This window comes from Bos mutus, chromosome 9, assembly GCF_027580195.1.
Source record: "Bos mutus isolate GX-2022 chromosome 9, NWIPB_WYAK_1.1, whole genome shotgun sequence".
Taxonomy (NCBI): domain Eukaryota; kingdom Metazoa; phylum Chordata; class Mammalia; order Artiodactyla; family Bovidae; genus Bos; species Bos mutus.
The window spans coordinates 74,482,553-74,506,757 of NC_091625.1; the positions used below are offsets into that span (position 1 = coordinate 74,482,553).

Sequence of the window (24,205 nt, forward strand, 5' to 3'; positions counted from 1 at the left end):
CCACAATCTGAAATACTGCTTCTGCAGGTCATGCTGAAGGGATACAAATGAGACACTATGATCCTCCAATGGGCAAAAAGCTGCTTTGATTATATCCAGCAAACTCCCCCCAATTCCCACCACTCTGGGCAACTCCTTACCGGCAGGGCTGAGCAATTCCCAACACTTGACCCAATTTTAGCTCTTTTTTGGACTGATTTCTCCAAAGCACACAATCATGTGATTATTGTTTTCTCCTGAAATCATCTCTCTCATTTTATGAGACTCTCCATTTCTAGGCTGCCTAAAATTTATGCTGTGTGCAAGAAAACCTAAATATACAATAAATGATACTAAAAATGTCAAACTCCAAATCTTTTGTTTCTGCCTTTTAATCAAATTCAAGTTGGCTTAGAAAGTCTGTAGCCATCCTCCCGCCCCCAGCCTACTCTCTTACTTTTTTCTCAACCCCTAAACTTACTATGGACTTCCCTGGTGGCTCAGTGGTAAAGAATTCGCCTATCAATGCAGGAGACTCAAGATATACAGGTTTGATCCGTGGGTTGAGAAGATCCCCTGGAGAAGGAAATGGCAACCCACTCCAGTATTCTTGCCTGGGAAAACCCATGGACAGAGGAGTTTGATAGGCTATAGTCCACAGAGTCACAAAAAGAGTCAAACATGGTTTAGCAACTAAACAACAACAAACTCACTTATCTAAGAGAGGACCCAGGGGTACTAAGGTAAGGAAGACATCCTATCTAAATCCTTGACATGGCAGAGTAACTTCAGACAATTCACTACCCTCTTGGTACCTCAGTTTTCTCCATAAAATTGGGTTTATGACACCATTTGTCTCATAGGATTAGGGGCAAGGTTTAAATGATGGCTGGTGCCAGCATAAAAAAGTGCTTAATAAATATCAGCTGCTTTAATTATATTTTATAATACATTTTTATAAGTAGTTCACTTTTGCTTCATGATTATTTAAGGTGTTTTCAACTGTCAACTGTATCTAGGAATACTTTTGCTATTTATTTACTTATAGTGCCCAGCCTCAGAGAAGGCAATGGCACCCCACTCTAGTACTTTTGCCTGGAAAATCCCATGGACAGTGGAGCCTGGTAGGCTGCAGTCCATGGGGTCGATAGAGTTGGACACGACTGAGTGACTTCCCTTTCACTTTTCACTTTCATGCACTGGAGAAGGAAATGGCAACCCACTCCAGTGTTCTTGCCTGGAGAATCCCAGGGACGGGGGAGCCTGGTGGGCTGCCGTCTATGGGGTCGCACAGAGTCGGACACGACTGAAGCGACTAAGCAGCAGCAGCAGCAGCCCAGCCTAGGGCTGGAAATGTACTAAATGGTTAGCAAATGCTGCTGGGAGAAAAACAACAACAGATAAATCTTCAGAAATCTTTCCCTCCAAAGGCGGGGAGATTTAATTAACACATTTTGATTTGTGGCTTAGAGAAATGTAGGAAGTTTCAGATATGGGGTTTATTTAAAATCATGTCAACCTGTGACATAGGCATTTGGACGAAAATGAGCTGAATGGGTCTCAGAAAGCATCTGAATCAGCATCATTTTACATTCAAGGAAGCCCAGGCCCATGAAATGAAGTTCCTTGCACAAGTCAAATGTTACTTGGCAGCAAGTCTATGATGAAAATTTAGATTCCCTTCTTCCTACTTCAATCTTCCTTCATTAATCAGATGATTAATAAACACAGGCCAATTATCATACATAAACATACCTGAAATATTTTCAAATCTATTTTAGTTCCTTCTAGAGAATCAGGCCGGTACTTACAAAAGCAACACACATACAAAGTATAGTTGAAACTACCTTTTGGAAGAGAAAATGAATATCAATGTCTTGGGCAAATGACAGATTTCATTCAGAACATATTCCTCACTCAAATATAGCTAACCACTGAGTTTAATAAAGTACTACTGAAAGAAGAAAAAGGGATCTTCTTCTCCACCTAGAAGGACAACAAAAAACTTTTACTAAGAGTGGTTTTTGACCTCTGCAGAAGGTGTCCAGTCCATTACTTTCAGGGATGGTCTCAATCATTTTATGGGAGAAATGCAACAGCAAAGCAAATACTATATAGCATTTAAGTTGTCCTGACAAGATACAGATTTCAGGAAGGAGTCCTCCTTGATGTCTGTGGCTGCACTCAAGGTTCCCAGCAGAATGCAGGTCCTGGGGAAGAGAGATCACAGGACAGCCCAGCTTCAACACTCAACCCAGGCAATCAAGTCTTCCTCTTCTGTGAACTTCACTGCAATACCCCTCAGTGAGGGAGACGGAATTGTTCCTGCTCTAGCCTGAGGGGTCTCCTGGAAAATTTCAATTTGTCTCAAAATGTGAAAACCACTAAAATGGCTGTTTTGTTTTGCTTTGTTTTTAAAAGAATACAAGTTACATTTAAAATCATTTTTGGGGGGGCGGGGGGAAATGAGAGCCTACTGAAGGAGGTCAGAGATTGCCACCATCACTCAACTCATAAGGCAGTGTGGTCTCAAGTATAGGAATATAAGAACCCAACAGCTGGCAACATGTTTAACTTCCTGTCTGACACTGTGCCAGGTGCGTTAGATATGTTATCTTGAAAGTCAAAGTGTTAGTTGCTCTTTGGGACCCCATGGACTATAGCCTGCCAGGCTCCTCTGTCCTGGATTCTCCAGGCAAGCATACTGGAGTGGGTTCCCTTCTTCAGGAGATCTTCCTGACCCAGGGGTTGATCTCGGGTCTCCCACATTGCAGACAGATTCTTCACTATCTGAGCCAACAGGGAAGCCTCAAAATATTTATTTAGTTGCACTGGGTCTTAGTTGCGGCATGTGGGCTCTAGTTCCCTGACCAGGGATCGAACCTGGGCTCCCTGCATTGGGAGAGCAGAGTCTTAACCACTGGATCACCAGGGAAGTCCACAAAGTGAAAGTCGCCAGGCTCCTCTGACAATGGGATTGTTCAGGCAAGAATACTGGAGTGGGTTGTCATTCCCTTCTCCAGAGGATATTCCTGAGCCCGGGATCGAGCCTGGGTCCTCTGTATTGCAGGTGGATTCTTTACCATGTGAGCCACCAAGAAAGCCCATGTTATCTTGGTTAGTTACAGCAGCCCTGAGAGAGAGGAGTTGTCACTTGACAGATCAGGAAACAGAGGCTCAGAGAGGTTCGAGTGACACAGCTAGTTAAATCACTGAGTCAGAATTAAACTCAGGCCCATCAGCTCTAAAGCCAAGAAGCTTTTATCCTGCTGCCCTGTGGATCCTGACTCCAAAACCCACCACATCACAGTCACAGCTGTGACCAGTCACAGGAAAGCAAACAGTTCAAGATCAAATAATTATAATAAAGTATTTTTTCCTATCCATGAAGTACACATTTGTTACCTCATTTAAGACATATGAATACATTTGAGATTAGTTTCCTAAATACTCAAACCCAGGATTTTACAGATACAGAGGTTTAAGTTATGCAACTGCAGGACTGCCCTGGCTCAATCCCTGAAGGGGCAGAGCCTGAGGCTATAATCTTTTCCTTTTTACACTCTGACCCAAAATAAAACCAAATGTGAAAAGCGGGAGAGTGGGACCTTAAATTAATATTCCCAGAATTAAAAGGAATACTACTCTGAACTTTACTGTTCTCAGCACTAATTAGCATTTTCAATTCAACATGTCACGACTGTCCTTGCTTGTCACCTACAGATACAGGAGCTTCATTCAGTTCCCATGGAATGCGGGCACGTAGACTTCCAAGAATCAATCAGGTTTTACAAGTGCTTTGTTTAAACTGTTAAAATAGTAAGTGATGTAGTAACAGAGACTCCGCACAAATGAGACTGCTGCTGCTACTGCAAAGTCACTTCAGTTGTGTCAGACTCTAACTGGTGCAAAAGGGTAGATTTTACAACTAGCCTGGCTTTGTACAGAGAAAAAAATATTAGCAGAAAAATCACCAAATGTACTGAAAAATCATAGGTGGAAATGGTACCACTCACTCATCATTGCTATGAACCAAACAGGCCAATAGGCCCTTGAGCAACTGCTGTTTTCACCCCACTCCCACAGTACACAATGAATTTATGTCTGTCTGTCTTTCTACCCTGGCTGCCTGGCTGGCACCAAACCATGAGCACGAAACAGAGTTAAACCTGCTGATCTGCAGGAGAGTTAGCTCATGACTTGGGCCTCGTTGTCGAGATGTTATATAAGAGACTAAACACATGTAGGCACACGCATCCCACACATACCCTTCAGGCTGCTGTTCATATTTATGCTACCCAAGCTTTTGTGACCACAAAACTGGAAAACAGCGATAGTTCCTGAGTGAATCTAAGAATTGCCTCTTGCAAAGAGAAATCTGCTTCATCAGTGAGAAAGCATACCTGGATTTTCCTTTCTGAAAGCCTAGTGAGCTTTACAAAAACGTTATAGAAATGGTAAAGGGGCTGATTTGCACTAATCAAGGACTGTAGCTGAAAACAAAAATCACTACTGCTGGATCACATGACCAGTCACTGGTAAATTACAGTTCTATATCCATATAAGTTACTTTCCAGTGGAGCCCAGAAGTGCCAAAATGCTTTCCCACATTTCTATATTTGCAGAGACTATTAATTCTTCAAAACTCCTAGATTTCAGTAATCTTTTAAATACTTTATGCATCTCCCCAAAGCAAGCTGCAATTTACTGCAAGCAGGAGCTTTAGAAATACACATTGTAATGTAATTTAAAAAATCTTAGCTGGTTTGAAAACGACAAAGCCAGCATAGGTGGATGTGAAATCAAAACAACTCCTAGGGAACAAAAGGTCCCAGATGGTTCTCTGCCATCCCCTTCCTTGAAGTTAAAAGGCTTCCTTACAGTTTCCTAGAATGATGCTACTTCCCGATGGCATATGTGGCCATAAAGGCACAACATTGTGCCATCTTGCAGCATTAGGCTGAGCTGGACAAAGAAATACTGCACAAAGGCAGACTGACTCTATGAAAGGAAAATAAAGTAGGTTTGCTTTGATCTTCCTTACCACCTTTTGTTGAGCTTCCCTGGTGGCTCAGATGGTAAAGCATCTGCCTGCAATGTGGGAGACCAGGGTTCGATCCCTGGGTTAAGAAGATCTCCTGGAGAAGGAAATGGCAACCCACTCCAGTACTCTTGCCTGGAGAATCCCACGGATGGAGGAGCATGGTAGGCTACAGTCCATGGGGCCGCAAAAAGTCAGACACAACTGAGCGAGCTTCACTTCACCACCTTTTGTTAACAGGTTTATAAGAAAAAGGGCTTCCCTTATAGCTCAGTTGGTAAAGAATCCATCTGCAATGCAGGAGACCTTGGTTCGATTCCTGGGTCGGGAAGATCCCCTGGAGAAGGGATAGGCTACCCACTCCACTATTCTGGCCTAGAGAATTCCACGGACTATATAGTCCATGGGGTTGCAAAGAGTGGAACATGACTGAGCAACTTTCACTTACAAGAAAAACAGTGAATACTACCCTAGTAGTTATGTGCCATCAATCAAGGAGTACCAGGTTCCTGCCATGCCTTTTGTAACATTTCTATAAATCTTTGCTGCATGAACATTTCATGGTGCTAGCAAAGTCCACTTTCCCTTGTCTGCTCTGTCATAAACCAATGTAAAACCCTGAGGGATCATTTATCTGATCGTATGGTACAGATACTAAGTTTTCTTTAAAACCTTTCCTAAACATTAGATATCACTAGCTAAGTTGCAAATGTTATAAAACACCACATTAAACTTTAACCCAGTACCATACGCTAGAGAACCTTTAGGCTTTCCTGTTCATTATTCTCAGTGGTAATACTTTATTAATATACATCACATGGGCTTCTGAATTCCTTGACCAAAAGTTAAAATGCTCATGAAAGGTCCTTTCCTTTAATGATGACAGCCTCATGAGTTTAGATAACCAATTTTAGAGATTCAAAATGAGGCAAAGAAATCAATCATTGGATTCAATAGAAGAATGAGACAGATGGCCAGAGCAGTGTTTCTTAAAATCACCTAATCCATCACTGCTCTATGAGCAAATTACATGTTTAATTTTTGAACCACACAATTAGAAAGACAAGAAAACTAAGAAACAGGCTCCTCATTTCTAGGAGTTTTGGTAAAACAAAGATGCAAGATGAGGTGCTCTGGCGGATGACACTGGAGGGCAGGCAGGTGCCAAGTCATATAATTGTTCTCCCAAACAAGGACAGGGGCATCACTGAGGAGTGGTAATGACTAAATGTGTGATTCAGATGGGCCAGTCTGGCAGCTGTGCTTGGATGCGTAGGAAGGAACAAGGAGTGAGACTTAAGAAAACCTTGTCACATAATAACTTTGTCCAAGTGGAGAAGAGGGATCTCAAGCGGTGGCTGGGAGGAGAGAAAGCAAAAGACAGAAATACAAGAATCACTCATTCACTTTTTTTATACAGGCATTCCCCGGCATGTGGAAGACTTATGCATGGGAGTGAGCATGGATATACCTACAGTCCAAATAAAAGCTGAGATGTAGGCAGTGGGAAGAAAAGGTTAATGTTTTTATGAAAGACGCAGATGAGAACGGAGGGTTTTACATCTGCAGAAAAAACAAAGCTGAGTGATGGTTCGAATCAGGATCAAAATGATCAATGGTTTGAAATAATGGACTATAGCTAAAAAGATGGGTTTAGTTGTGATACATATGAACACCTCTTCTTGTACTAAAAAGGAACAACTGCACAGGTACAAAATGAAGACCTACCCCAGCTTCAGCAGACACAAGGAAGGAAGACCCTCGGACAGCAAGCTTCCTACACTTCACTGTGAGGAGGCAGTGACCATCCTGACCGCATCATGTGGCACTGGGTCAGAGGAGCAAGCCTTCTCCATTTCTTGGTCCTCAGATCACATGGTCTGAGCTCGATATTTCAAACGGGATGAGAAATAAGAACCTATTCAGAAAAGAAGCTAAGATTTATAAAAATTCAAGCCTGTAACATAGGAGGATCATTGGAAAAACAGTACATTTACTCTGGAGAAAATAGGACTCTGGAGGAATAAAAAGAATGGATTTAAAGGCGAACTTTCAGTGTAGTTTAAGCACACAGACTGAGGTTGGGTGATTGGAAGTTACCAAATGTAACGATCTGGGCCTTCCATCATCAAGGACACTGGAAGTTACCGAATGTAACGATCCGGGCCTTCATCATAGAGGACAGTCCTGCACAAACACTGATCCCTGGTGATATGTTGGGCTAATGCACGGTACACAGTTGGAGTTTCAGACTCTAGAGTCCCTTCTGATCCCGCCATTCCGTGACCTGACGAAAATGGAAACTCAAGCTACATTCTCAGGGAAAACAGTCAGGCAGAGAGAAGAGCCCAAGAGAGGTTCAAATTACCCTCTTCCTTGCTGTCACTGACTTTCCACACTTAAACTTCACAGGGCTTCACTCTGTAGGCAGCTCTGCAGCCGTATTGCTTTACTCATTCAACTGATGCCCCCCAGAGGTTTCAGACTTAAAGCTAAATAATGCAAACAATGGAAGCCTCCCTCAGTGGGTGTGCAGATAGCAGAGGCCCGTGCTATGATTCCAGCACCTGCAGCTCGCAGACCTCCCTCTTCTCTCACCCACCCACAACTTACTGAAAGCTACTGGGTGAAAAACTCTGGGGAAGGGGGCGTAAAGGTGAATAAGACGCACAAGTTTGCCTTTCACGACACAATTTATTACGGATGGCTCACTGTGGCTGTGTGACTTGAGAGATGACATCTAAAGGTTTGTGAGTGAAAAGGCAATAAATATAAGCCAATTTAGTTTATTACTTTATGGACATTTTAAGGTGAAAGACAGTCCTATGTCTTTAGGCCAGTGAAGAACAGAACAGCTCAAGAACAATGTGTTTCAGACTCTGAAACCTACCCCGCCAATCCTTACCCTCTGCTGCTCTTCCCAATTCTCCTAACACAAAAACTGACATCAATTGGGATTTTTTTTTCCAATTTGGGAAGGTTTAATATCCTCTTTTAACCTTAAGATTAAAATTTTCTCTCAAAAGGTAATTTAAGTGTTTTGCATAATTTTAGAGGTAAACCCTTGGTTTTCTTTCTGTGGGTCGACATATCAGTCAGGGTTCAGTTCCGTGTCTTTGGAGAAAAATATAATATGTAAAATATATATGCTAAGTCACTTCAGTCGTGTCCGACTCTTTGCGAACCTATGGACTGTAGTGCACCAGGCTTCTCTGTCCATGGGATTTCCCAAGCAAGAATACTGGAGTGTGTTGCCATTTCCTTCTCCAAAATATATATAAAGAGATTTATTTTAAGGAAAAATAGCTGCTGCAGTTGTGGAGGCTGGCAAGTCCAAAACTGTAGGGAAGGCCAGCAGGCTGAAACTCAAGCATGACCTGTATGTTACAGCCTTGAGGCAAAATTCTTCCTTCTCTGGAAAACCTCAGTTTTCACTCTGATTGCCTTCAATGATTGGATCAGACTGTCTAGATTATCGAGGGTAAGCTTCTTGATAAAGGAGGAGATATTTAAAGTCAATTGACTGTAAATGTTAATCATATCTGCAAAATACCTTCACAGCAACACCTACTCCAATGTTTGACCAAACTGGGCCCTGTAGCCTAGTCAGGTGACACATAAAGTTAACCATCTCAGTCAGTGACCCCGAGAAGAAGACCCTATTCCCACGCTGAAATAAAGCATGTCAGAGGTCTACCTGTCAATGATCATAACCTTCATTGAATAGGCTGGATACTATCTACTCAAATCATTTCCTGTATTGCAATGCTCTATGAAAATAGTATTCATAAACTGGACACCTCAGAATAAATCCCCCTGTATTTTCACTGATGATTTTTTACCGAGACTCCAATACAGGTTGGCTTCAAAGCATCAAATAAATCCTTTTTTATCATTATAAGAACAAAACAGCCTGGTTGTATAAAAATTAAATGGTCTATAAAGTATAGATATGAAACTTAAAGAAATCCTTCCTACTGTTTCAATTAGAGGAAACTATGGCAGAAAGTGAAGAGGAACTAAAAAGCCTCTTGATGAAAGTGAAAGAGAAGAGTGAAAAAGTTGGTTTAAAGCTCAACATTCAGAAAACGAAGATCATGGCATCTGGCCCATCAGTTCATGGCAAATAGATGGGGAAACAGTGGAAACAGTGTCAGACTTTGTTTTTGGGGCTCCAAAATCACTGCAGATGGTGACTGCAGCCATGAAATTAAAAGACACTTACTCCTTGGAAGGAAAGTTATGACCAACCTACATAGCATATTCAAAAGCAGAGACATTACTTTGCCAACAAAGGTCTGTCTAGTCAAGGCGATGGTTTTTCCAGTGGTCATGTATGGATGTAAGAGTTGGACTGTGAAGAAAGCTGAGCGCCAAAGGATTGATGCTTTTGAACTGTGGTGTTGGAGAAGACTCGAGAGTCCCCTGGACTGCAAGGAGATCCAAACAGCCCATTTTGAAGGAGATCAGCCCTGGGTGTTCTTTGGAAGGAATGATGCTGAAGCTGAAACTCCAATACTTTGGCCACCTCATGCGAAGAGTTGACTCATTGGAAAAGACTCTGATGCTGGGAGGGATTGGGGGCAGAAGGAGAAGGGGACGGCAGAGGATGAGATGGCTGGATGGCATCACCAACTCGATGGATGTGAGTTTGAGTGAACTCTGGGAGTTGGTGATGGACAGGGAGGCCTGGCATGCTGCAATTCATGGGGTCACAAAAAGTCGGACACAACTGAGCGATTGAACTGAGGTGAATGGCATGTAGATATATATGGAAGGAGAGATAGTGAAATAAAACACATTTTTCATGAGAAGATAGTGTGCACGAAGATTTAAGGTACTAAACTTTACATAGTTATTGATTTATTTGTTAACTAGAGCCAACTCTGAGCAAAGACGAATTATACAATTCTCTGGCACAGTTCTGAAATCAACCTAGTGGAAGGAAGGGACTAACAAATGCTAAAGTATAAAGTGCTGGTGGGCAAGTTTGAGGTTTGGTCATTTTTATTCAGTTGAAGGCTCCCAGTGAAAGGATTAGCAGATCCATTGTAACTGTGTGCAACCAACCAGAAGCCTAAACCTAAATTATACAGGTACGGACTTCCCTGGTGATCTAGTGGTTAAGACTTCACCTTCCAATGCAGGGGGTACAGGTTCAATCTCTGGTCAGGGAGCAAAGATTCCACATGCCTCAGGGCCAAAAAATCCAAACATTAAAAAAAAAAAAAAAAAGGCAATATTATAATAAACTCAATAAAGCCTTTAAAAATGGTGCAAATCTTTAAAAGTAAATAAATTATACAGGTAAGAGAGAAGTATACTTGGGTTAAATAGCCAGCCCAGAAGCTTTCAAAATTTGCAAGTGCTAAATAAAAAAAGTCCCTAATGCATCAAAGTGTGTGCTAGTCACTGAGTTGTGAAATGTCCCTAGTGCATCTAAGTGTGTGTTAGTCACTGAGTCATGTCCAACTCTTTGTGACCTTGTGGACTGTAGCCTGCCAAGAATTCCTCTGTCCATGGGATTCTCCAAGCAAGAATACTGGAGTGGGTTGCCATTTCCTGCTCCAGGGGATTTCCTGACCCAGGGATAGAAACCGGGTCTCCTATATTGCAGGTGGATTCTTTACCATTTGAGCCACCAGGGAAACTCAATGCATCAATAATCACTTAAAAAAAAAAAAAGATATGAAGTACTTCCATGTAGATATTACTAGCAACCCAGTTTGTTTTTTGATAAACACAGTTTCTTTTTGTCTTGCCTAACTTAGGGCCATCAAGATTTCAGGGGGCTCTTACATAGAAATAAACAACATCTCAGAAGGATGGATGAGTTGATAAGGACACTCAAGGCACCCCAAAACCTCATCTCTAAAACCTTTTACCTTACACATCCATGTTCTAAGCCCTCATTTTAAAACTCATGTACACTTCAGACAGGCTACTGAGGAAGGCTTACCATGCCAAATGAGACTTGGCAAGCTTCCTAAAATATCACAAACACACCATTTTGCCTTTTTATCATAAGGCGAAATAGCTACTCTTCCATTGTTAAAGGTACTAAAATTTTGGCTGTATTAAAAAAAAGGCTGTTACAAATGCATGCAATAGTGCAGAAAGCAATCAACCTCATAATAAAAATCTCTTCTCCCTCTCAAAGTTTTTTCTTGCTGGAGATAGTATTACCTGGCTCCACAGGCACAGAAGAAGAGACTCACCCTGAACCCCTGAAACAAGAGGCACCCATGTCTCCCTAAAGCACAAAGCCAGGCTGCATCCAGTTCAGTATAAAAAGACTTTGTCCTTGCTTTCTGTTTACAAACCAAAAGAGGGTGGTTTACATAACCAAAGCTGTTTGCTTTAAAAATAACTGCAACACTGAAAATTGTTCCATGAATTGTTTTTAGGTAGGTACATCAGTAACAGAAAACCACGTGCTCTAGACAAGAAAAACCCATCATACACCTCAGAGCAGTGTGAACTCAACTTCACAGGTGTCCAAGAGCCGTACACCAAGTCCTATTTCTGAACCAGCAGCCAGATTTAGAATAGCCCTTTTCTCTTTCCTCCTGACATTCTATGCTCCTCCTCTTCCAAAACCTTCTTGAATGACTCCTTTATCACCTTCACAATGACATGAGGTTCTAATCATGTGTACGGTTTAGACTTGTGTTGTACAAATTGGTGGATGATGGGGACTCTTTTTTTTTCCCTCCATGCTCAGGGTAGCAGGCAAATGTAAATAAACAAGATGACATTCTCAAAGCTGACTACTTCAAATACAGTTGGACTACCAAGAAATTCAACTAGAAATGCCAAACTAGTGTTCTTTCCCATGAGGCTTCATTGGATTGAAGACTACGACATTTGTCCTCTCATAGGTCTCCTTAGCTCCATCTCCCTTTTCTCTATTTTCATGCTTTCTTTCTGCTGCTGCTGCTGCGTCGCTTCAGTCGTGTCCAACTCTGTGCGACCCAACAGACGGCAGCCCACCAGGCTTCCCCGTCCCTGGGATTCTCCAAGCAAGAACACTGGAGTGCGTTGCCATTTCCTTCTCCAGTGCATGAAAGTGAAAAGTGAAAGGGAAGTCGCTCAGTCGTGTCCGACTCTTAGTGACCCCATGGACTGCAGCCTACCAGGCTCCTCCGTCCATGGGATTTTCCAGGCAAAAGTACTGGAGTGCGGTGCCATTGCCTTCTCCGGCTTTCTTTCTATTGTACAGCTATTTCTTCAACTTGTATTTTACTTTCTGATTCTCAGCCTGGGGCTTAACACAAAGTCTCTGGACAAGGCATGTGGATGCATCTTGCTATATACCAACAACAGCATCTTCACAGAGATGGTAGATGGTAGGAAGCCACTGTTGCAAGATAAATTAATGGGTTTGTTCTAGTGTTAAGCATATTATATAATAATGTCATTTTCAATATTAATTTTTTCACTGAAGAATGATACAAATTTTAAGAAAGGATGGCAAAAAGCATATTTGTTCAATTAGCACAGTATCTACTGTATATATAAACACAATCTGAAGTCATCTAAACCCAGGACCCCCTGAAGGAAGTAACATTTTAAGATTTACTAAGTTCAAGATATAAAAGTCTAAATTGCAAGGTGAAGGAGATAGTGTTTTCTTAGGGAAAATGTCTCTGCACGTGTGCATATCTCACTTTCTCAAAGACACACACTCACATACACAACCAGAATTGGCCTTGTAAATGGAGCCTCTGTAACTTAAGAAAGTCTCTTATAAAATTCAATAGGAAACTGACAAATAAGACAGCTTACTGATATTTTCTCTTTCATGTCTGTACTTTGAAGAAACCCAAACTTTCTAATGGAAGTTAGCAGAAGGCAAGCTGTATATGCTTCCTCTATTTTCCTCGTAGCGAAAGTCCCTTAGTCATGTCTGACTCTTTACAACCAATGGAGTATTCAGTCCATGGACTTCACCAGGCTGGAATACTAGAATGGGTAGTTGTTCCCTTCTCTAGATGATCTTCCCAACCCAGGGATTGAATCCAGGTCTCCCACATTGTAGGCGGATTCTTTACCATCTGAGCTACCAAGGAAGCCCAAGAATACTGGAGTGGGTAAGGCTATCCCTTCTCCAAAGGATCTTCCCAACCTAGGAATCAAACTGGGGTCTGCTGCATTGCAGGTGGATTCTTTACCAGCTAAGACATTCAATGAAGTGACAGTGACTTCTTAAGGATATACAAACCAGGCAAGTCCATCTTTGTGGTTTGAAAAGAATGGAAGTCCACCTTTCATGTAAAGTACAATAATCCTATAGCAATCACACTTTAAGAACATTTAGAACTATAATGTTAATAAAAACACATTTGAATACCATACAAAGGAAACAAAAATAAGCCAAGATGGGCTGGCATGGCTGTCCGACTCAATTACAACACAGTCCATGAGTCTCACAGGCCAGTGTGTCACAGTCTTCTGCTGGGAGGTTGTGTGCGACACTGTGACAGGTGAGGAGCACCCACGTGCTTTGATGATGCTTCCCATACCTGGGACAAGCCAATGGCCCTGTGATCACAGCTGCTGTCAAGCCTGAATCAGCACTATATTTGAATCTCTTATTATGGAGACTTCACAGTTAGAAAATTTGCTTAAGGGAGAGCATGCCAGGGTCCACAGTGTCACAGTGATGCAGTACTAATCCTTAATAGTCATGACCACAGTAATTATAACACTTCATGCCTTTGCTGTGTCAGACACTGATCTACATGTTTGACGTGCATTAACTCATTTAATCCTCACTCTATGAAGCTGTTACCAATTTCTCTGTTTTAAAAAGGAAGAAACAGAGGAATGATAAATAACTTATCCAATATCTCTCAGCTTGTCGGGGTGGGGAGTAGAGCTGAGATTGCAACCCAGGCAGCCAGACCCCAGAGTCCTAGCATAAAGTAATTTGTTGTTGTTTAGTCACTAAATCATGTCCAATTCTTTTGCAATCCCATGGACTGCAGACCACCAGGCTCCTTTCTCCATGAGATTTTCCAGGCAAGAATACTGGAGTGGGTAGTTATTTCCTTCTCCAGGGGATCTTCTCAACCCAGGGATCGAACCTGTCTCTCATATATTGGCAGGCAGATTCTTTACCACTGAGCCACCTGGGAAGCCCCAGCACAAAGTAATAGTTTAGCATTGTCCCTAAATAATTAGGCAGTCAATTCTGAGAGTAAGACTATATGTCTCTCCATGTGCTCAGTTTCAGTATAATCTTGAAGAAAAACAACAACAAAAAAGATCCTCTTCTACAGGGATCATTGCCATTGCATCACCCCTACTGTCCTTTCTGTTTTGGCCTTGTATTTTACAGTTTAGCAGGCACCAGCTGCAAGGAGCAGAAAAGAGGAGACCAGTTCTGCCAACGGAGTAGGCACCAACTCCAGTGCACTTGCCTGGAAAATCCCATGGATGGAGGAGCCTGGTAAGGCTGCAGTCCATGAGGTCACAAAGAGTCAGACACAGCTGAGCGACTTCACTTTCACTTTTCACTTTCATGCATTGGAGAAGGAAATGGCAACCCACTCCAGTGTTCTTGCCTGGAGAATCCCAGGGACAGGGGAGCCTGGTGGGCTGCCGTCTATGGGGTCACACAGAGTTGGACACGACTGAAGCGACTTAGCAGCAGCAGTTCTGCCAAAGGCAAGCCCTCTCGGAAAGGGCTTCCAATCACAATGGATGGCACCACAGAGCCTTGCAAGCACACACAACTGCAACTCAGAACTGTCTCTAGAGGTTCTGACACAACAAAATCAGAGACAGTCATGTGAGGTGAGGTTCAAAGCCATAGATGTGAATAATACTATTGAGAAAAATTGCAAAATGAAAAGAGCAGAGCTTTCCAGACCAAGCCTTTGGTAAAATATCATGGAATGAGGAGAAAGAAAAGGTGAAGGAAAGATCAGCCCAGAGGGCACTGGCATCAGGTCAGGTATGAGACGGAAGGGGAGAGCATCAAGGCTAAGGTCATCCTGGTGCCAGTTATTTACAGATGGAAGAAACAAGGGCTGGTCTCCCGCCAGGCACCTGGTGATTAGAGTTCACGGGTCACCATGGAGATCTCTGGGACAATTGTCTACAAAAAGAACCCTTTAGTTATCTACCCGAAACTGAACTTTATTTTGAGGAGGAGGAGGAGGAAGGCAGTGTAGCAACTGAGCAAAGTAGACAAAAAGAAAGCTAATTACTTAACATTGTGTCTACCTGAACATATTCAGATAATAAAGTGCATAAATATGTCACAGAATATGTGTGTACATATACTTGGCTATTCAAGTGGACTCATACCCATATTTACTTCTCTTTCCTTAGAAAGAAAATGACTGGGCTAAAATAAGAGAGTAAGCTCAATAGTTGGAGGGCAGTAGCTGTTACAATTTTCCAGGTGGTTTTCATAAGACACACTCAACACCTCCAAATTAAACCTAAGGTCAACTGGAAGAGCATTAAGTAGAAATGGATCTAAAGTAGTTATCAATCTTGATTGCACACTGGAACCACCTGGGAATTTTCTTTAAATACTGCCACCTGCCTCCTACCCCTAGAGAGTCTCAGATAATTGTCTAGGGTGCAGCATGGGTACCGAGTATTTAAAAGGTCCCCAGGTGATAGCCAACTGAGACTACCCAAGGTGAGTGAGAACCAATGATCTGAACCAATGATGTTCCAGCACATGACCTCAATAATTGGTTCAACAACATGACCTTGTGGCAAGGACTGAGCTATATTTAAATAAACCCAGCAGGGCTGTGGGGTGTACTACCTTAGAGCATCTACTGTGAAAATAAACCAACCCAGCAGCAATGACGGAAGCAGGCAACCAGGCCCTGTTTGGTATGTCTGCCGCACTAAAGAGGTCAGGAGCTTCTGGGAAACAGAGGCCTGCCTGGATTAACACCTTGAAAAGGAGTCAGGTGTTTTCACTACAGCCGATTACTATGCACATTACTGTCCACCCAAACAGGCCTTGTGTTGGGTTGTAGGAACACTAAAAGAAAGGTGGTTCCTTCTAGAATTGCACCTTGGAATTTCAACTTTTCCTAAACTATAACAATGGTGTCAGGGATACAGGTTGTACATGTGGAAAGTTATGCCATAGTAAAAGATATTTCTGTGTACCACAAAGCCAGTTCTAAAAAGGAGGCTTTTAGAGCATTAAAAAAGTCACAGTAGAAAGTAAGACATCCCAAATCTCAATACTCTAAACTGAAATATCACAGTTTTACTAAATACGCTTGCAAAGCCCAGTTCATAGATACCAAATGCATTTCACTCAGCTTCCTTTCTGCTTCATTTTGCATACCCACATTCATCTGCAGCAACATGGAAGCAACTAGAGATGATCACACAAAGTGAGGTTAAGTCAAAAAGAGACAAATAACAGTTGTGGAATTTACAATATGCCACAAATGAACCTATCTACAAAATAGAAATAGACTCACAGACAGTACAGACTTGTGGCTGCAAAGGGGCGGGGCGGGGGAGGATGAACTGGGAGTTTGGGGTTAGTAGATGCAAACTATTACCTATAGAATGGAATGGATAGACGACAAGGTCTACTATATGGCACAGGGAACGACATTCAATATTCTGGGATAAACCATAAGGGGAAGTATAAAAAACAATGTATACATGTGTATAATTCAGTCACTTTGCTGTACAGTAGAAATTAGAACACTGTAAATCAACTATACATCATTAAAAATTTTTTTAAACTTGTTTTTCTAGAAAAGAATAGGCCTGAACACCATACACATTTAGCTTATAGAACCTTAGACCATGCTCAGTGATTAAAGGTCCAAAGACATTATCAAGACTTTTGACAAGGCTCTACAAGTACACTTCAGTAACTGAGAACTGATACTGAGTTGGCCAATATAAATTCTGCCAACAAACAAGTTATAGTAATACTTCCAACTTTCTTACTGGAAAAAAAAAAAAAAAAAAAAAAAGTTCCAAATTCTGGAAAGCCATATTTCAAGGGATTGGAAGATAGATCCTAAGCAGGAGAACTTGGACTAGCATGGGATGTGCTGTATGACAACACTCCTGTTCATCACCAACTTCAGCATGGAAACTCCACAAGAAATAAATACTATGGAAAAAAAGAAGCCAATGACATTTGAGCCAAATAAATCCTCATTACACCCTGGGCTCTGGGAGCACCTCCACGGGTTTTCCTGGTTCAAGTGAACATCATGCAGTATCCCGAAGGGCACCAATTTACTTTGAGGTGTACATTGCTTTACTCAAAGAACTTGGTGCAATGTCTAAAAACCAAAACTAAATGTAACAAGTATTGACAAGGATGCAGAGCAAGTAAGACTCATATACACTGCTTGTAGGAATGCAAGACTGCACAGCCACTATGGAGAAAAGTTCATCAGTTTCTTATAAACATGTAGGTACCTGTGAGTCAGCAATTCCACTCCCAGGTATTTCCCTTAGATAAATAAGAAAACCTTGTACCTAAGTGTTTGCAGCAACATTTATACCACCAAAGCCCGGAAATATCCAATGTTTCTGATACCCCCAACACATTTGAATCTCAAATGCATTATGTTAAGTGAAAAAAATTCAGACTCAGAAGTCTATGTGTAGGATGCCACTTTTATGACATTCTGGAAGAGGCAAAACTAGGATGGTGAGCAGATCAGTGGTTGCCAGGCATTAAGGATAGGACAGCTGGATCACAGAGGAGCCACAAGAGGGAATTTTCTGGGGTGAAAGGACTCTTCTGGATCATTACAATAGAGGTAGTTACATGACTATACATTCGACAAAACTCAATGAATCACACACACCCCCAAAACAATAAGCTGTGTGCATATTCAAAAGTTTTAATAAGAAAAATTTCATGGATTTTACACTTTTTCTTTTCACCAGTGTATTTTATGGAGAGTCTTTTAAATTGGCTATTTTTACTTTTCAACTGCTAGTCTATTAATCACATAATCTGCTATGTCCCCCACTCTGAAATGCCCCAACTCTGGGGGTGGTCAGTGACTACTCAGTAACAGCGCCAAGTGCTCTCTTTTCTTTTCAGTGTCTGAATCCTTGACCGGCTCATCCCTCTCCCTTGGCTGGTTCAGCACTGCTCAGTTATGCTTCTCCTACTTTCTGGTTTTCCACCTCCTGTCCTTGAAGTGTCGTCTCACCCCCTTTCAGTTTTCCTTGCAGAACCCTCCTCATTTTCAAGGCCTCCATTCCATTCTCCTTATGGAATGAATCTGCCCAGAGTCCGAACCTTCATTTTCTCCTTATTCCCACCCTTCTAGGTGTCCATTAAACATTTTACTTGCATCTCTCCCTTGCAGCTCAAACCTCTGTGTTTAAAGCAGAGGTTTGTCTAGTTCTCCCACCAAAACCTGTTCCTCCTCATGACTATATTCCTGCCGCCCTTAAACAAATGAACCCAACTCAAACTTGGAGTATAACCTTAAATGTCAATGTTTTACCTGCATCCTTGGACACATGCCTCTATAGAATCTTGAATTAAATCATTCTCTTCCCACTTTCACTGCCATGCCATAGTGCCAGCCCAGCGCCTGCCCAGGAGGTTCCTTCAGGAACTTCAAAGCTGGTCTGTACATCACCGCATGCGTTCTTCTTAAGTGCCTCCCCTACTCTACAACACTACTTCAAAATGAGGATCACGTGGGTAGAATACCAATTCCCCTCCTGATCGCCAGAGATTTGGCTGATCTGACTGACTACATGTATGTTCTCATAAACTCCCTCCTCCCCTTGCCCCTGATACCCTTCCCAAAGCAGCAAAATTCAATCAAGGGAATGGCTTTCCTTGATAAAGGGACCGTAGACTTCCAAAATGCACAGCTGAGCACTTGTGCCAGACCTTGCTAATGAAGCTTTCAAGATCCACAGATAGAGAATTACCTAATTTATCACACTTTATCAAGATATGTTATCCTTAGGAGTCATCAACAGTTTCTCATTGCCTGCAGAATCATGGACTAACCTCTGAGCTTGATCACTCAACAATATGGCCTCAACGTGCCTTCATTCCTAATCCGTCTACTAGATTCTTTCACGCTGAACTTCACATGACTCAATAGGACCCAAATTTTGCTTTTTTCCACATCTGCACCTTTATTTTTCTCTCCTCCCTTCATTCAACTTTATATGCCATTTACCTATTTTAAAAGTTTAAGTTAATTACTATACCCAGTACATCCTCCCTGATGAAAGGCCACAGCTTAGAAGTAATTCTTTCTTCACTGAACTCCTCATAACCCTGTAATTATTTGCTTGTGGGTTTTGTTTTTCTTTTGTAATCTAAGGATCATGTCTTTATCAACCTTTCAGTCACTATTATGTTTTTGAGAAGGTACATATTTCTTGCTTAAATTATTCTAAACCTTAATATTTTCAATTCATATTAATAGACTTGAGTTAAAAAAAAAAAATAGCCCCAGGGACTTCCCTGGTGGCTCAATGGATAAGAATCCACCTGCCAATGCAGGGGACATGAGTTCGATCCCTGGTCCAGGAAGATCCCACATGCCACGGAGCAACTAAACTTGTGTGCCACGACTACTGAAGCCTGCATGTTCTAGGGTCCGCAAGTCACAACTACTGAAGCCCATGCAGCCTAGAGCCTGTGCTCCACAAGAGAAGCCACCTCAGTGAGAAGCCTGTGGCACCACAGCTAGACAGTGGCCTACATGCAACAGTGCAGACTCAATACAGCCAAAAAAACCCTTTCAAATGATTATTTTTCATGCCCCAGGAGATGAAGATGTTAGAATTCTTTTTTACAGCACATGCCAATGTAAATTAGTGATTCACACACATGCCTAACTAACGCATCAATTAAATGCAGGCTCCTGAGCCTAAAGGCCTAGTCTAATAATACTTCCCTTCTGCTTAGCAAGATGTATAACTATATTAACTAAAATATAACAGGGGAAAAGTTATCTATTCACCTGAATGAGGCATTACTAGCTCTAGGATGTGAATTTCAAAATGGATGAGTTTAATGCCATCTGAACCCCACCTAACAATTTTTATTTGCAGACCCTGAAATGTAAGATCTCAAATACCACTTTATAATTTGGAAAAAACACAGTGAAGAGTCATGAACAAGATCACACAAAAGGTCAATGTTTTTCCACAGCGCTGCCTGCTAAAGAGAGAAAAAGCCCAATTCCAGGTTCTAAGTGATTTCCCCCAAAGGAGTGTCAACAGACTTCACAGGTCATCGGTATTAACTTATCCCCAGTGTATGAAAGTGTGCTCTCACGGATTAGTTAAGAGCAGCTCTAGATTTGGTTTTAATTCAATAGGCTTTTTTTAAGGAAGTTATTAAATTGACAAATTAGCTCTGCACACTCACTTTCACAGTTCTTGAGCACTAGTATAAAATTAAATACACAAAGCCTGGGCAGAGGCAATTTCGTGAATTTCAATCTGTTACACAAAATAACCTGAATAGACTTGACATCCTCTAGTGGTGAAACTGAAAACTTGTTTCCAAGTCAATTATTTTGCTCAGTTCTTGCCTACGATTGGTTATGGCAACACAAGTGGAAAGAATGGTTCGTTTTAAAGAAAAAATAAAAAATTCATCATAAAGAATGTGACTTGACTACTTTTGAGTAGAAAATAAATATATGCTGACAGAAATACAGTTCTGAATGCTGAAAGAAATATGATTTTTATATTCTACTTTTCAATATTCTTTAGAAAGTCGCATTTTATAGATGGTATACTGCCAGTTTCAACCCATCTTTGATACACACACACACACACACACACAATAATAATGAACACATTACAGGTGTTACTTTTATAATCACCTGAGATTCTAATCTAAATTGCCCTAAAGTTGGACCACAGTCTTTTCAGGGACAGAAAAACTAAGACATTTAAGAATGGGCTCTACCTCCTAATAACCTAATGTGCTGTACGTGCTCAAGTCACTCAGTCACGTCCAAATCTTTGCGACCCGATGGACTGTAGCCTGCCAGGCTCCTCTGTCCGTGGAATTCTTCAGGCAAGAATTCTGGAGTGGGTTGCCATGCCCTCCTCCAGAGGATCTTCCCAACCCAGGAATCAAACCCAGGTCTCCTGCATTGCAGGTGGATTCCTCACCATCGGAGCCACCAGGGAAGCCCAATAACCTAATAACCTGATCTAAAAGGGAATAAAATGAATCCTTCAACAAATGTTGCCCTTTAAGGTGGCAATGTTCTCCTCTTGATGGTAATAAAAGACAGAAATTCCCACCCCATCCCCCAAAACCCACCTCAATATAATCCTGTAATTATTAAAAAAAAAAAAAGCATTTGTATGTTAATATTAAATACATCCACAAGAAGAAAAGTACTACACTGAAGTTTGATATTCAGGTATAGGTCACATATTTTAAATATATGAAAAACTTCCTAAGTTGTTACAATCCTCAAACAACTGGCACCCAGATTTAAATATATTTTTTTCACCTTTCTTCTTTCTTTGGCACCTAATCACAAAGGTATTCTGACCATGAAAAGCCATAACAGTAATCCAGGGGTAGAAAAATAGGAAAAAGATGTGAGCCAGAAATAAGCTTAGTTAAACTATGGTGGTTTAGTCACTAAGTCATGTCCAACACTTGTGATCCCATAAACCGTAGGCTGTCAGGCTCCTCTGTCCATGGGATTCTCCAGGCAAGAATATTGGAGTGGGTAGCCATTTCCTTCTCTGGGGGGATCTTCCCAGCCCAGGGATCAAACCCTGGTCTCCTGCATTGCAGGCAGATTCTTTATCAACTGCTGCTGCTGCCAAGTCACTTCAGTTGTGTCTGACTCTGTGCGACCCCATAGACAGCAGCCCACCAGGCTCCCCTGTCCCTGGGATTCTCCAGGCAAGAATACTGGAGTGGGTTGCCATTTCCTTCTCCATCTTTATCAACTAAACTACAGTTATTCAAAAGACTATATATAAAACTTGTCCTTTGGAAACTGAAGTTTCCAGGCAGAGATGTGAAAGAATTGTCTTCTATGAAGGAGATGGTTAAATTGCCCTTTTCATAAAGAAAATAGTTCACTGACAGCCACATGGTTGATTTGTATGTTAATTGTTAGAAGCATGACCAGTTCCTTGGTAAACATGCCTGAGCACTGAATAAAACTAGTTTGTAATTCACTAACATCTGAAAATCTTGTTCATGTGCAAATTCTAGGAAATGCTTATTTATTATTTTTAGCATAAAACGTGTGTATTAACTCACTGGAACAATTTTGCTTCAGAAGCAGTTTTTTTGTTGTTGTTGCTGTTGTTTTTTCCTTTGTGCAGATTAGGCACCAAACCGTTTATATTCTTAATGAGGATACTGCCCTCCTGCTGCACTAACCCTCAGAACCCAGTTTATCAAGTTCCCTAAAGCATTTACAAAGGCACGTCCTCTTAGCCACCCCTTCCCCACCCCAAACCAAAATAATGACCTGCCAATCTTTCAAACACAGTAAGACAAAATAAACCACCCTTCAGGAAGTAGCGTGACTTCAAAGTAAACAAGTTCAAGATTCCTTGTCTTAATCTCAGGTATTAAGTCTTCAGACTTTAGGTGCCCCGACTCTACGTCGCTGAAAAGATTCATCATTTGCAAATACGGTTACAGCTTTCCCGGACCTGTCGCATTAATAGAAGCACACCTTCTAAGTCAATACCTCTCTTTTGAGGGCGGAGGGAGTCTCAAATTTAGGTGACAATTGTTTCCGATTATGTGTAAGCAGAAAACTCAACTTAATTGGGGAGCCTGCAATTGGCACGGCTTTTTAAAAATAAGAATCTGCCTCACCGCCCCCAAGTGTAGGAAGGTACCAGAAACAGTTTACTGGCCAAGAATAGAAGAGGGGACTAGAAAAGAGAGGTGGATCTGCAAGAAGAAATGATCTCGAGGGGCGGGAATCGAGGGGGGCGGGGGAGACTTAATGCTCTCAGGGATGTGAGCTCCTGCCCCCAATCGCGGCTTGGAAGTGGAGGGAGGGGGGTTCCTCTGTACCGCTTTCGGAGGGGCCGAGACGATGTTCCCACCTATGGTTGGTGCACTGACTGAAAACATGAACTGTTGAGGATCCTTTCAAGTTAGCAAATCTCTGAGATCCCCACCAGCACCCGCAGGCCTCCACCATCCCGAAAGCAGCCCCCTGCTTCCCAACCCCCCGATCTCAGTCTTCTCGTGACCAACGTCGTAACTGCGGACCCCAGGACAATCGCTCCGGAGCGCTGGGCTGCGTCCGCCGTGTCGGGCGACCCCGGCACCCGGCGCGCCAGTTAAAGCGAAAAGGTTTGCGCAGAAAAGGATAATCCTGTGAGCCGCACCTGGACAAGGATTTTCCGGCTGGTGGTTTGGTTGGGGGAACAGGATTTCCCCATTCAACCGAATTAGACCCTGACTGGCAGGTGGGAGAGGAGGACCGGCGTCTCCCTATTTCCTCCTCCAGCCCGCGCTCCCTGGCGCGCTTCCACCTGTTGGGGGAAGTCGAGCTGGAGCGCGAGAGGGGCGGCCCTGGCTGCGGCCGGGCGCCAGCGAACTTGGGCGCCGGGGCCGCGCGATCGACGCGCGGCGGCGGAGGGCGGAGAGCCAGCGCGCTCCGAGCCGGCCGTTCCGGGCCGCGGCCGGGCGGGGGAGGGGAGCGCCGGCCCCACGCGAGCCCCGCAGCCCCGCTGGCCGCCCTCCCGCCCTCGCCCGCCCGACCTCCACCTGCCCCCGCAGCTCAGTCACCTGTTTCGCTCTGCGCGACGCCATCGCCGCCCGTGTGGCTGTCGCCGCCCGCTCCCAGGTCCGCCATGGTGCTCCGATGACGCGCCCGGAGAGCCGCTCCGCCCTCTTCCTCGGCTTGGCTCCCGCCGGCCCCCCGCCTCCCGGCCCGCGGCCCAGACAGGTGAGCGCCGTCAGGGAAGGGCGGAGGAAGGAGGGAGCGAGCGCTCGCTAGCCCGCGGCGGCCTGCACCCGGCGCGCCCCCTCGTGGGCAGGTACGGCGTGGCAGCCGCTCCGGCTGACGCGGCTGGGTTTCCGCAACCAGAGCAGTGGGCGGAGTCAGGCAACCTGGGCTGCGAGCTTCTGGTCCCGGCTGCCCGGCTCCTCGAGGTCTGCAGGGGGTTCGGGGACACTTGGTGGCGCTAGGAACTGGGACGCTCTGAGGATCC

At 43.0% G+C, this 24,205-nt stretch overlaps 1 protein-coding gene and 1 non-coding gene across 2 annotated transcripts in view; both read right to left on the bottom strand.

The window, feature by feature from the left end:
- MAP7 (microtubule associated protein 7) overlaps positions 1–23,926 on the bottom strand; it is a 177,614-nt gene extending 153,688 nt beyond the window's left edge. Inside the window, exon 1 of the mRNA XM_070376745.1 lies at positions 23,781–23,926. Within this exon, the coding sequence (XP_070232846.1) occupies positions 23,781–23,847 (67 nt within the window). The 5' untranslated portion in view covers positions 23,848–23,926. The remainder of the gene's footprint in view (positions 1–23,780) is intronic.
- TRNAG-CCC (transfer RNA glycine (anticodon CCC)) lies at positions 2,842–2,914 on the bottom strand. The gene has a single exon. It is a non-coding gene; the product is annotated as a tRNA-Gly (tRNA).
- Positions 23,927–24,205: the final 279 nt, after the last annotated feature.